The sequence below is a fragment of the Berghia stephanieae genome, chromosome 13, assembly GCF_034508935.2.
Source record: "Berghia stephanieae isolate SIO BIC M18660-M18661 chromosome 13, UCSD_Bste_1.3, whole genome shotgun sequence".
Classification (NCBI taxonomy): domain Eukaryota; kingdom Metazoa; phylum Mollusca; class Gastropoda; order Nudibranchia; family Aeolidiidae; genus Berghia; species Berghia stephanieae.
The window spans coordinates 12,703,405-12,718,027 of record NC_088372.1 but is presented as its reverse complement, the minus strand read 5'-3'; the positions used below and the strand labels follow the sequence as shown (position 1 = coordinate 12,718,027).

Here is a 14,623-nt window from a genome sequence, read left to right as displayed (position 1 = left end):
CGTTCTACATGTTAAATGTTGCTTTTTGATAGGGACTTCTTGTAAAGCACCTTGACCACATTTAGTGGATATTGTGCTATATCATTTTTTTTTTATTTTATGTGCAATATCCACTCGTATTGCTTTATAAAGGATCCCAAGCCTGCAGCAACATTTCACATGAGATAATGCCTGTGATATAATTATAAATGTACTCTTGTAGAATTATTGTAGCTTCATAAATGATAATGTTAATAATGATGATAATGATAATAGTAGTAGTTATAATAATAATAATAATAATAATAATAATAATAATAATAATAATAATAATAATAATAATAATAATAATAATAGACTCAATTGCTCAATTTTCTGCATTTGGTTCAACCTGACATAATACAGGAATGCCAAGTGACTTATTTTTCACACCTCAGTTCACACTTCAGCAGTTTTTCCTGTCTCCAAGAAGAAGGCCACTGAAGGTCCTTATAATATCATTGAAATTGGTGCAACAAAGGCCCCATACACTTTCAAAGGAAAGGAAAGGGGAGAGTGAAGAGATAGGTTTTTGTTTGTTCATTTACAAGGTTCGTTGTAAGATGCAATGCTTCCGCTCATTTTGAGGTGTGTGGTTTTTAAAAAATATTTGGCATCCCTGATAATATCACATTGAGGGAGTGGGCCATTGTGTAGAAGGAATGATGGGAGAGAAAAAAAAATACCAAAAAAAACCTGATAAAAGTCAAATTTGCTAACTGGTTATTCAGTCGTTCAGAATTACCTACTGAGATGAGAAATAACAAGTATGAAATTCGAATCAATAGATTGTATCATACCAAGGATTTAGATTTTTTGTTGCCCTACATAAAGCAAATGCTTGTATGACATGAAATTGTCAGAGAAATTAAACTTTTATTTTTTTTTCTTTAAAAGGGAGGAAAATAATGGAGGAAATTACAGTATTTGCTGGATTCTAGCATGTTCTCGGGAGAAGTAAAAAAGCATTATGGAATCCTAGCATGCCGAAATCCGATGCTCATGGGCGGTAACAACGTATCTGTAGATAGAATTTGGTTACCCAGCTCCTATATGCTGTATTGCAGAGTGTGCTACACTTCAGCGTACTAGAATCCAGCGAGCACTGTATTGTAACTCATCTAAATGAAGATATTTAAAGAAAAGGATGGAAATCTCTCGTCTTTTGTTCATGATGAAAAAATAATGAAATCCTCAAATTACAATTCCAGAGAGGATACAACTGTTGATTACGCTATTTCTAGATTACTCACTTTTTCAGTCTCACTTACATAAATGGTGTAACCAGTGGAGAAAGAATCAAAACAACACAGGCTTCGTATTGTTGTTTTTATTGTGGTGTCTGCATAGTGAAACATTTGTCTTTCCTACGTTGCTCTTTGCTCTCAGATGTCTATATTAAATCTCTAAAAAAAAAAGGCTTTAATTTTTTACATCGATTCACAACAAATTGTATATGTATTCACAAAAAATGTGCTTTAAACCTTGATGAAATATTTTGCACTCGAATCAATGTATTGCTATTGTATTTATCATAGATAAGACGATGTGACCCATAGAGTCGATTTATTATTATGATAGAGAGACTGAATAAATGATTAGACCTAAAAATGTTAATGATGAGAAGTGTAATTCCTTAAACTGCTAATTCAAAAATATATCAAATTTTGTAATTCTCATCATATTTCACTCCATATTTTTGTATCTCGATCCCCTTGAAATAATACTAGATCGAGATAGAGGGTCACATATTTGCTTTACTTTTTAAGACATTATTTCAATGACTAGCACCATATTTAATGCCATTCAAAATACCAAAGTGAACGAAAAGGTGATTATTTTTCCTGCGAAATATAATAATATATATATATATACTCCTAATATACTCTTCAAAAAGTATTTAAGTTCTTACTCCTTTAAAAAAAATGTTTTTGAAATATCAGTTGACCTTTGTAGTAGAATTTTTATTTTAATTAGTACTGGTCAACCTTAACCCTACGATTCTCTGGCAGAAAGCAATGGAAAGGACAATCATATCTGGACAAAAGTTGGTTTGGAATGGTGGTTGGAATGAAATTGTCCCTGTCACCTCGAGGGTTAAATAGTATTCTCTATTGACAACTTGATGAATTAAAAATTTGCACTCAGTAGGATTAGATAATGCATCAAAGTCTTGGACATGAGTGCGCTTGCACCAAACTTTCCTTTTCTACAATTTTTTTATCAAGTCAAATATGCTTATATCTCTGAGTAATTCTGCAGCTTGAGCACAAAATTGTGTTTTTCATTACTTTAGACAAATCTGTAACAGGGATCCGGGGAAGGGGGAGGGACTATTATCTCCTGGGAAGTTGCATTGTTTTGTTTTTTCTCCAGGTATATCTTTTCTCCTTTGTCTGTGGCATTTTGCTCTCATCTTGATGTTATTTTGGTTTGCCTAGGTATTTACCTAGGTCCTGGGGGTGGGGCCTTTGGCCTCCCATGATGGACAGGGAGATCACTCGTTACGTTTTATATTCCCCTGCAAGTTTTTCCTTTACTAGGTTGCTTTCTGTCCTCATCTTGAAATGAGGAGCCTTTAACTGAGAGTTGAGAGGAAATCAGTCAAATGCATAGTACTTATTTTTGGAGGTGATGCTTTTTAAAATTATAGTTTGCTTTTGTTTGTCTTGAATATAATATTTTTAAAGCATTTGAGTTGGATCCAGTGCTTGATGTTTTGCTCTTTGAATCTACTTATGCTGCACTCCTCATACTCATTGATCCATTCCTCTTTGTCTTACTCTTTCTCAAGTGCATTTAACCGTAAACTAGAAATATTTTTACCATCCAATCCTCTTCCTTTTTCGTGGCACTGAACTGACCTAAAAGTCTTACGCGCTCTCTGAATTCTTTAAATACAAACAAACATACCTAGGTCCTCTGAAACCAAAGAGTTCAAGCTCCTCCCCCTTCTCCTCCTCCTTTTCTAAAGAAGCAACATGCTGTCGATACCCATGTGCTCAATAAAACAACATGACATTGTTGTTAACACAATGAAGAGCTAGTCCAATGCATTGTTTAAATTATTGTCTTTCTTGGACAATCAATTCAGAAAAAGTGTGGAGAGGCACTTATACCAATAATGACGAGAAATAAACTGTACAGAGAATTGTCAGATGAATTCAGACAATATAAGTATCACGACGTCAGAGAGCCAAACCCTCTTTTTACAATCTGTTTTCATCTGGCACTTCATTATACACTTTATTATCATCATTATTGGAAAATTAATGTGGTTTTTTTAACTTTACTTTGAATGTTATCTTGGCCAGTCTGACAAATATGTGTCACATATTCCACCTATTTTTTTTTTAAAGCACAGTATGTGCAATGTTAACCAAATAGCACATACTGTGTTGTTTAAAGAAACGGCAGTATTTATCATTTCTGTGGTTATTCTAAAAATAGATTTAGGGTGCTTATAAAATTATATGTCGTTTATTCAATAAAATGCATTCCTTCATTGGCACCGAAGGCTCTCATTTAAAGTAAGGATGCAATTTTTTTTCTTTGACTAACTTTTTAGTTTAAGGGGGTTTTTTTATATAACCAAACTGAAGATTTCTCTTAAACAATTGGACAGCCATTTAAGTAGCTTTGTCAATACTCCGGCTCAATCAATATTCTTTACTCTCTTACAACATTGAAATTCCCTTTCATCTTTATATGTTTTTATCCACGCTGTTGCCATACTTTGTTGATTTAATTTTCGACAAGAAGTAAGCTCTATATATGTATATCAGGGTGACTGGGTTATGTGTTGACACTGCAGGTCAGATGAGTCTGACTGTTGTAAGTTCTATGGTTAGAGACTTCAATGGACTGCCTGAGACAGAGACAAGCTGGGCGAGGGTGGCAGATCACACCACTCATGCTGACCAATTGGTCATGTAATGAATCTAGTGCTGGTGAGTAATGGAGTAAGATTGAGTAAGAAGAATTTTTTTCAAAAGCAAATCAAAAGCTTCAGCTAGGTTTATATTATTTCTCTTTTCTGTGGTTGGATTGAATAAGCAGGTGCGCCCCCCCCCCCCTCCCCCCTGATTATCGCCTGGTGAAAAATATTGTATATTGTATCTTGAAAGTAAAATTGAAATGAAAAGAATCGCCGCTTAGTTGGCCAGCAGTCTTGGATGGAACTTGTTTTTTAAAAATCTGATCAGTCAATTGATTCCCGTGACCTCTGTCTGTTCCCTGCCTGGTTGAAAAGGGTCATTCTTGTGTTGCTTTTTGTGGGTGTCGTGCTTGTTGGCATAAAGTAGACCAATTCAAAATATTTTGATTATTCGATCATATTTCATTTCACAAGCACTGACATGAACTTGAAACCAAGTAATACACATTTTTACTATTCTGTGTGACCAATCGCAAACTGTAATAATCTCATATTGTCATATTGTTAATTTGTAAATACTGATACGTTTAGGGAGTGTGGAATATATATACACATATTAAATTTATATTGACATGGAATTGTTCTATGTGAGTACTTCATTGTGCGTGATTTTCAATTTTGAGGAGTGGGTTTGTTTGGGTTTTTTTTCTCTAAATTTTGTTTTTGTCGTGTTGATTTTTATTTTGCTGCATAAATTTAATATTATAAATTATGGCATTTTACCTTTGTTTAAAAAAACATTTGATGTTATCCATATTTAAATTATATCATATCATATTTATTATTTTAGTTATGTGCACAAGTTTTTTTTTTGTGTGTGTGTGTGTGTGTGTGCAGACATTACAAATTATGTTTTCGTTTTTCAATCCACTAAGAGCTGGACTCTTAGCTGGAGACAAAAGTAATATTAAGAGGGAATAATGTCAGCGGCTTTTGGTGCAGTCATCTAATTTCACAAACAATTGATTAACATCCTTAAAGACACTATTAATTAGCAAGACAACATGGAAACATGTGTATAACAGAACAAGTATAAAGTCAGCAATGCCTAAAGTAAAAATAACAAATGATTTAAAGCTGACTTCAATGTATCACATGTGTTGGAAAGGGTTAACCTATATCCTTTATTTGTGAAATCAGACAATTTTACCAACGGTCATACATGCACACAACTTGTCTATTGAAATGATTGATGACAAATTCGCATCGTCATGATCTTTCATTTATCAAGACTTATCCACCAATCAAACTCACATCTATTTCCGTCCAGCGAAATTTCTATTTCTAGTGATCAAAATTTATCGTGTCGTTATTTCATTATTTTCATTTTATTTACTTTGTGGATGTTGTAATCATCATCATTATTATTATCATCATCATCATGAATATCAGTCATTGAGTGATATAAATTTTTGTTGTAAAGAAATACACTTCCGAACACACAGGTTTCCTTGAACTCATTCAAATGTCCCAAATTTTTTCCTCATTATTCTTCGTTATCATTCCATTCCTTCCTCAAACAACACGGTTTCCTTGAACTAATTTCGCTCAGTCAACGTTTTTTTAAAAATGATTAAAGGGTTTCTTTTTAACTGGCACCCTGTGATTTCGACCGCTGATGACAATGACAGTTACTAATGTGTGTATCTATCTACACTGCATGTGTGTATGCTGTATAACACACACAGCCACTCCATTGCCGTTTCGCATAAAAGACACCTGTCTGATGTTTCTTATCCCTTCGCCATTAAACTCTCTGCTTATTCTTATCACTTGGCCATTAGTGCTCACGATTGGCTATGGCAGTAAATGAATGTTGTGATACACTCCGGCACACCAACACACACACACACAAACCCTAGTAACATTCCAATAAAGTAAGTTCCCATTATTCATCCTCATGTGGAAATTTGTCTTAGGGTTTATTCAAAGGGAAGACTGGAATATCACAGGTGTCAGCCACAGCACGGTGCCGCAAATTGAGCTAGCTACATGACTACATGTCACAATGGACATTCGAACTAGGTGTCTTTCGGTTACAAAGCAAAGACCATAATGCTGAGCCACACACACACACACACACACCCGTAATGGCAATGTACAGTTTCCTATAACATGTTTGTATGTCCTGAGGAGTTCGAGGAAACTGCTGGAGTGTAGTGAGAATGTAATATGTGTGTGCGTGAGAAAGAGACATGTTAAATATTATTAGACTACTGATTAAGTACGTCAATTTTGACAGCAGGAGTCTATTATTATTAGGCCTGTATCTGTTTAAAAACAGTGGGTAGTCTCAACATAAGTAAGGATATATTAGCTCCCAGAAACAAACAAAAATGCCTCTCAAGTTTGTGACTGTTGCCATTCACTTCATGGGCTCTAATTATTCTTATTCTTTTGTCATTTAAAATTTTGTTCTTATTATTTGTTGGTCATATTTTTTTTTTCCAAGGAGAAGGGGTTGGGGGGGGGGGTAGCACACCTAAGCAATGTGTCATTGGAAAAGACATTTAATACAGCTCTTGGAAATGATAGTGTTAATCCACTGGAAATAATGAGCTAGATAGAGAAAAAGTTATGTCGTTATTAACTACCGAATGAAGTGTATGTGAATGTGTCTATGGGTTGTGATGTCGAAGATGGTTGTGATCTTAAAATACAAGTTACACATGTTTATCATGATAAAGAATTGATGTACGTATTGCTTTGTTGTTAAATGAAAGTCTGTTCATAAACTAATGAAAGGGACTTCGGGTTCTAAAACAATAAAACCTCAAACATAAAATGAACAAAAATAGTGTTGTTTTATTCTTTAACTTTAAGTATTTTTTTTTCCCATCTAAGTTTCATCCCTATAAAGCCAAATATGAATTTATGTGAATACATACTCTTTTTAAAAAAACATCGTCCTACATTTAGGGCTTTCTGTTATAATAGCATTCTTATAATAACGGTACTGCCAGGTAGGCTACTTATTCAGAGGTAATACATTTAAAGTTCCTTGCTCAAGGACACAACCTAAGGGCTTCAGTTTTTTGCAGTCATTGTCACCAATCGAAGTGGTTGAGTGGTTAGGCATTGTACTATGACCTAGAAGGCCTTGGGTTTAATCCTCATCTCAGTCACCTTCATGGGCAAGATTATTAACCCCCAATTTGCTCACTTTGGACAACATGGTTGATTCCTGTTGATGTTTTTGTTTGATGGATTTCCTTTATAGAAAGCCTGGGCGATGGTGTTTGTTTATGTGTTTTGTTTTTAAGGATTTTACGGCGCTTGTGATATATTTAGGTCATTTCAGTGCAAGTAAAATGGAAGAAAATGAGATAGTAAAAAAAATTAAATTTTCATTTGAAAGCACACAAAAAAAGGAAGAAAAAGGGGAATTGTTTGAATAGGGAACAAATGTGGATTTCAAGAGCATACTATTATTATTGTGCATAATTTTGAGATCACATAAAAGCCTCATCCACATACCAACACAGGATCTCACTAAGAGGAACACATAACAGAGAGATGATTTACAACTGTTTCCCTCTCAACCAAGGACTCAGACAAAGGATTGGACAACAACAAAAAACGAGTTATCTCATTCCAAGACAAAGCGAGATAAAGCAAGTTGGAAAACAGATATAGGGGTATAGAAGACACAGTAAGTGACCTCTCTGCCCTCTATGGGAGCTAAGGAACCCAACCTAATAGTAATAATGGATGGTGTCTCATGATGCCCCGCAGAAGGGCATAATTGTTTGTTTTTTTGTCTCTCATCCCGTCACTGACCACAATAAAGTCAGTTTATTTTGTTTTAAAGCAAAAAAAAACCATTATACAACTCACCAATCCCTCACACACAAAAAAAAAACCTATGGGAACCACCAAATCAAGGAAGCTCTCCAAAGCGTTAACTTTAAGGCCAAAAGAGACAAGAGTTTGCCTGGCTTCTGTGCAGTTGAACAGATATATGTTGACATTAATTTACTTGCTACCTTTTAGATGGGATGCAGGTGTATCACAAAATATTTCCCACCAGATCTAACTGGCTCAATCTACCAATAACTGCGGGATGAATTGAGGGGTCATTGTTTTTGTTTGTTTGTAAGGGTTTTACGGCACTTGCAACACATTAAGGTCCAATCAGCGCCAGTAAAAAGGAAGAAAATGGGATAGTAAAAAGTTCTAGAATTACAATAAAGCATCCAAGAAAAGGTAAGACAAAGGGGAATTGGTTCAAATAGGGAACAGATGTAGATTCCAAAAGCACTCTATCAAAGTATTTAGTTTGAAATCACCTAAAAGTCTCATCCAGACACAAGCACAGGTCCCCGCTAAGAGGAACACACTCAAATGTTTTACAAATCATATATAATATAAAGAAAGCATAATACAGTGCATAACAGAGAGATGATTTACAATGAAAAAAATATCATCTCCCAAAACTAACTATACATTCGACTGTTTCCCTCTCAGCCAGGGCATCTGGCCAGGACCAGGACAAAACCAAGTAATCTCATTCCAAGACAAAGACAGAAAGCATGTTGGAAAACAGATATAAGGGGATAGAAGACACAGTATGTACCACCCTGCCCACTATGGGAAGTCAGGAACCTCACCCAGAATTGATGGGTCAGGTCTGAACTCAAATTTGATAAAAAATGTGACCTTATCGTTGTGTGGCGATTGCTCTATCAAATGACCTGTCTCGCCAATAAAACAAGGCAACCGCAAAAAAGCTGTAGGAACATTTAAACTTTATTTTTATTTACATATTAAAAAAAAAAAAACACTTTCTCACACTTCAGTGTCTCGAAGTATAGAAAGTACACTGAAATAGAGGAGCACAGATGTCACACAAAGCTAATCACAAGCACTCATAATCACATATCTATAAATACACTAACACACCCACACACATTTATAATAACTGTACACACACACACACATATTACCTTATCAATTAAGTCAATCTTTTAAATCAAATGTCACTCCTTCCTCGGTTCAAATACATTCATACAAAAACACAACCTCTCAACTTTCACAAATATGATTGCATCGATAGGGCACACTTCCATCATTAATCTCACACCTACACAAAATTCACATCCAAACATTGTGAAAACCAAAACAGGTGTGGCTTTCTTCTATCTTACTCTTACCTCCAAGAATAATTATTATTTCAAAATGAATTCGATAAACGTACATTGGACTTAAATCAAAGTGAATAAAATATTTTTCCATTTTTACAAAGTTTATTTAGCCTATTGTTACATCTGCAATCAAAACCAGATTTCTATTTAGAAAAATTACGACGTGAAAGAAATTATTTCTGAAAAGTCACTTTTCACCATCACATTTACTGACTAGATACCCAGGACTTTTCTGTCCTCGTCTATCTGGATTTAATGTGATGTAATTAAGTTTTAACTTATTTCTTATTTGTCAAAGGCTAAAGCAGTGTTTCGAGCACAAACAGTGTTCTAGTGTTTTTTTTTTAAGCTGTTATAATTATTTTTGAACATCAATTTTTGCTGAGTCTCAAAATAATTTTCAGTCTAGCTAAGAGTTATGGGGGAAACATTTTGAAATATAACATTACAAGTACCCTCGTCTGCACTGCCCCAATTTTGGGTACTTAGAAAATTGTGCCGGGTAACTAATAATTTTATTTTGAACCTAATAGAGTCTGTGCCTGTCGTTTGGCGGTGAAGTGGGTAAAGTTGTGATAAAGCAATGTTTCACCGTACTATTTTTTTACTGATTTAGTTTTCCATGAATGTCACATAGTCAGTTAGTACCGATAAGTATTCATTGTTTACTTGTACTACAGTCTCTGGCTCTGAAATGAAATGAAAATAATACGTAATAATAATAATAATAATAATAATAATAATAATAATAATAATAATAATAATAATAATATTTAGAAAAAGATCATTGACTTTGTTAACAGATAAATTAAATTAAATTTTTCCAAATAAGCTCAGATGCAGATTAGATATATCTAAAAATTCTTTACCTAAAAGGCAATTAATATACGGAACAATCTTACAGAACATGTGGTTAATTCAAAATCTGTCAATAATTTTAAGAACAAACTTGACCACTTCAATAACCACACAGCATTGCATGACGTGAATTACAAATTTTCACTCACATCCAGGAGTAGAAACATGTCATGCATTCCCAAGGGATTATACACCTTTTTTATTTATTTTATTTTAACACGAACAAAGTGGCTCATGAGAGCCTGTGTTCCAATTCAGCATGACTAATGACTATTTAACTAAAAAGACACAAATTATTTTAAATACACGGGTATAAACAAAACCTAAAACTTAATTGCCATTTCTGAGGGGTTTTGCATTATAACGATACCAAGAACTTTGCTTAAAATGTCAAAAAAATAATTTAAGCTCAACTGGGAGATTTGAATAAAATATCTCTTGAAATTGGATACTATTATATTTTATTAGTGGAAAGCATTTAATCCACTCACTTGGGCACATTTAGATTCAAGTTTTATAAGATCTTACCTATTTTCTTTGGCATGATGAATTTCGTCTGCATATCAGTTTCCCAACCATCTTTTTCAGCAGCTGCGAAATTTCAAATGAAAATTTTAACTCAAAATTCATGGATTCAATTTTAATTTCTTTTTCTTTTTTTTTTTTTGGATTAAAAAAAAAAGTCATCAAAATTTTTTTTAATTAAAAAGATGGTTTTAGAAATGAAATTAAACTGGGAGCAATTTAAATAGAACCCATCATGTAGATGTTGTGGGTTTTATACATGAATTCCTTTCAAATGGTGTTATTGCTCATTATTAGTTATTGTAACGACAGATCCGATCATTCTCAGAATAAGAGTTGTATCTGCGATGTGCCTCAAGTCTCAAGGAAGCCCAAGACACATTGCTGTCACTGTCCTCTTGATAAAAATGGTAAGATATCTTATCACATCAAATATGAGAGAGTGAGGCTCATGAGCAGAGGTACAGTCTTGGCCCCACAGCACCAGCTAAACAGGTTCCAGAGGTTCAGGCCCATAAAACGACATGTAACTGGAATGCTTTTAAAAGAGACATTTTGTACACATTTTCCTTGTCATTTTGGAGATTCAGAGGTTTCTTGATGTAAAGGAGCTTTGTTAACGAGCATGTACTCATTTTACACCTGAGTTAGAGAATGTGGTTAAAGAACCTTTTCCAAGGACTCAACTATGCAATGGAAAGAGTCGGTCTTTATCCCCATACCTTCCAGTCCGTAGACGAAAGTTATACCACTAGACAACAGGGCAACATATTTATAACTTAAAAGTCTCTTTTTTCACGCTGACATAACACCTATACATATATCTCACCCTGTACAGCTTTGTCCAATGGCATTCCCACAAACACAGCATAGTCGTCTGCACTGATAGAAGAATACGCCAACTGTACAAGCTTTGATCCACGCTCCCTGATAGAATCTGATGGATGACAAGATTTTTATTCTAATTATGTGACACCAAAAAAAAAAAAAAAAAAATTTGGGATAAAGAAGTGAAGACTAAAAAAAAAATAATTTTCAATTAAAAGTACAAATCAAATCTTTTTTATCTTATTTTTTTTTCTAACTACAATAATCCATTTTTAAGAATATGTATATGTGTGTATTTGAAAGTGAAAGTGTGTGTTTGCCTCAAGAGAGAAAGAGGGGGTGGGGGAGAGAGAGAAAGATGGACAGACACAGAGAGAGAAAAAGAGACAGATATGTAGACAGACTTAGATAGAGTGGCAAAATGCAATGAATGTAATGTATAAAATGACTAGTTTCATCTCCCTTACCCACAACAGCTGTCATGATATTTTTGACATCATCCGACCATTCTTTTTGAGCTGTCTCGTAGATGCCCGGGAAATCCCTGTTCCACATCTTCTGTCCCACTGCCCAAATGTTTGTCAACTCTTGTGATCCCTGGCATGGGATAAGACAAAATCAAACTCAAACTTATGTTATAAATCCAAATTAGTGAATGGAGAGCTAAGCCTAACCTGGTAGAAACTGCCTTATGATTGGCTAGTATCCTACCCAAAGGGCAGCAAACAATTTAAAACTGTCCCTTTGATGCTACAGAAACCGGGATAAACTCAGGCCTCATGGTTCAGGACAAGTACTAAAACAGTGATAAACAGATAAATAAAGGCATTAATAAGGCAATAATAATAATAATAATAATAATACATTGGAATACATATTGATTCTGATTCCCTCTTGCTTTGTCAGTACTGACACTGTCTGTAGCACCAGAGCTGACAGATTGCCAGAGTTTCTTTTAGTCAAATTCGACTTTAAACAAGAGCCACCAAAGTCATAATATCAATGAAGTACCCTCAGTCAAAAAAGTGTGAAATTAGAAAATCCCCTATCATAATTAGATCTGATGTAAATGAATCCATCAATCATTTTTTTTAAATAATAATCATTAAAGGTTACATAGGTCAACAGACCTTTAAATACCCTTTTAATGTATTTAAATCTATTTCCAGCTTATGCTCATGAACATCAACTCTGAGCAGGGGTTTTAGGTTTGTTTGGGTTTTTTTTTTTTTTGTTTTTTTGTTTCATCGTTGTTGCTTTTTTTAATTTTTCAAACCACCACAAATAAATTACTGACCTGCTTTACAGCTGGAGGAATTCTTTTCCATAAAAATTTAGCATTGCACCTGAAAAAAGGACAAAATTATATTTTTGTTCAAATCTTGGGGGGGTTTTTATCATCATCATCATCATAATAACTACTACGACTACTACTACTACTACTACTACTACTACTACTACTACTACTACTACTACTACTAATAATAATAATAATAATAATAATAACAATTATGATGATGATGATGATGATGATGATGATGATAATAATAATTATAACAACAACAACAATACTTATTATTTATTCATTACTGAAAGAAAAAAAGCCTTACAAACTTACATATCATTTTCCAACAAGTAAAGACATAAAAGCTGACTGTATACTTGAGCTGAGCAAGGTGAAGAGCCACTCTGGAGAATAAAATAAAGACAAGATCGTCACTTCACAGTAAGCAGCCGAATAAAATATTTTTTTTCAAAAATGATCTTATCTGGACCTTAACCCTCTCCTTACCAACTATAGGAAAATCGTCACATCCGTTATGATACAATTAACAATTTTCTTATTCAAATTTCACTTGTATATCATGAAATTTAAAGAAAATGAACAGTGTGTTGTAGAGCATGTTTTGCTAAAGAAATTATGTATCGCAAAAACTTACTGCTAATGTGTTTGAGTGATAACAAATCTATTTCTGTGTTAGTTGGGTGTGAAGTTTTGGGGAAAATCCTGAAAATGGCTGGTAAGGAGAGGGTTAAACAAACCATATCAATTACATCAATCAATTAAACAGTGACAATAGTTATACTTGTGCTTTTAGTATATATAAAAAATATCCGATATCCCCTTAATGTGTTCAAAGCACTTTACAAACGATGCCAGACCAACAACAACGTATAACATATAGGACGAGACATAATGAAAGGCTTCTACTTGTCGAGTGCTATTACTATTACACTTGTTTCCAACAAAAATAAATTTGTAACAGGCCAGGTACTTATTTTCACTTGAGTGCAAAGACAGAATGTGAGTAAAGACACTTTTCCAAGGACTCAACTTTGCACTGCTCAGAACAGTGCTCAAACTCAAACCAGGAACCGACACTGTCATATCATAAGACTGCAAAGCCGCAGACAATGGATATTACTTCCAAGTTCTGATCTAAGAGCAGCACATAGTAAAGTCCTTGGGAAAAGGCTCTTTACCTTACTCAAATTCTCTCGCTCTCACCATTACGGTAGAGATGATTACGATAAGGATTATGATGATGATGTGATGTAAATGGTGGTGATAGTGATAGTTGGTGTAGTTTTGATAACAATGTATGTAAATGGTTGTGATAGTGACAGTGTAGTTTTGATGATAACAATGTGGAGGTAGCTGTGGTAGTGGTAGTAATGAGTTTGATGACGATGTGGTGGTAGTTGTAGTAGTAGTCGGTGTTTATTGATGAGAACTTCAATTATTATTTGCAGGAGTTGAGTACTGACTGAGTGTAGTGTGCTGAGACTGAATGAGTATGAGTATGAGCAATGGAGGAGAGTGAGACTGGCGTGAGAGAGAAAAAAAAGGGGGGGGGGGGGTCTGAAACCCTTATAAAATATATATTTATCTAACTGTATATAAAATACTAAACAGGGAAGGGACTGTTCATGAAAGTAATCTAAAAGAGATAATGATAATGTATGTGGTGAGAATGAATGAATGTGAATGAGCAGTCATCATCAATCAATCAATCATCAAGCCCAAGCCGGAGCGCCGGAGAGGTGGGGAAATGTTCATAAACTGTTCCCACACTGCCATTGCAACATTTAGACTAATTCAGGTTTAAAGTCACAACTCTGCTTGTCTAAACTATGAAAACATTTTCTTACATTCAACTCCTGATTTTCTAAGTCCTTTCTAAACTTTGTAAAGTCAACATTGGCTGCCATTCTCGAATTAATTTTCCAGTTTTCTTCTTGGAAAACACCGGAACTGAAAAAAGTTAGCTCTTCAGCTTCAATCGTGAAGAAATGATTCATTGAAAGTTAA

The 14,623-nt window shown here is 34.3% G+C and overlaps 2 protein-coding genes across 2 annotated transcripts in view; one reads left to right on the top strand and one right to left on the bottom strand.

Annotated features, from left to right (window-relative positions):
* LOC144958590 (protein PTHB1-like) overlaps positions 1–250 on the top strand; it is a 32,170-nt gene extending 31,920 nt beyond the window's left edge. Inside the window, exon 23 of the mRNA XM_078890673.1 lies at positions 1–250. This exon is cut by the window's left edge and continues 730 nt beyond it. The gene's annotated coding sequence lies outside the window, so the exon portion shown is untranslated.
* An 8,436-nt stretch (positions 251–8,686) lies between these two features.
* LOC144958593 (COP9 signalosome complex subunit 8-like) lies at positions 8,687–14,581 on the bottom strand. Its single transcript, XM_078890675.1, has 7 exons — positions 14,464–14,581; positions 12,929–12,999; positions 12,608–12,656; positions 11,778–11,907; positions 11,312–11,419; positions 10,486–10,548; positions 8,687–9,788 (listed from the first exon to the last, which is right to left on the bottom strand). The coding sequence occupies exons 1-7, from the start codon at positions 14,521–14,523 to the stop codon at positions 9,712–9,714; spliced, it is 558 nt and encodes a 185-aa protein (XP_078746801.1). The 5' UTR covers positions 14,524–14,581; the 3' UTR covers positions 8,687–9,711.
* Between the last annotated feature and the right edge of the window lie 42 nt (positions 14,582–14,623).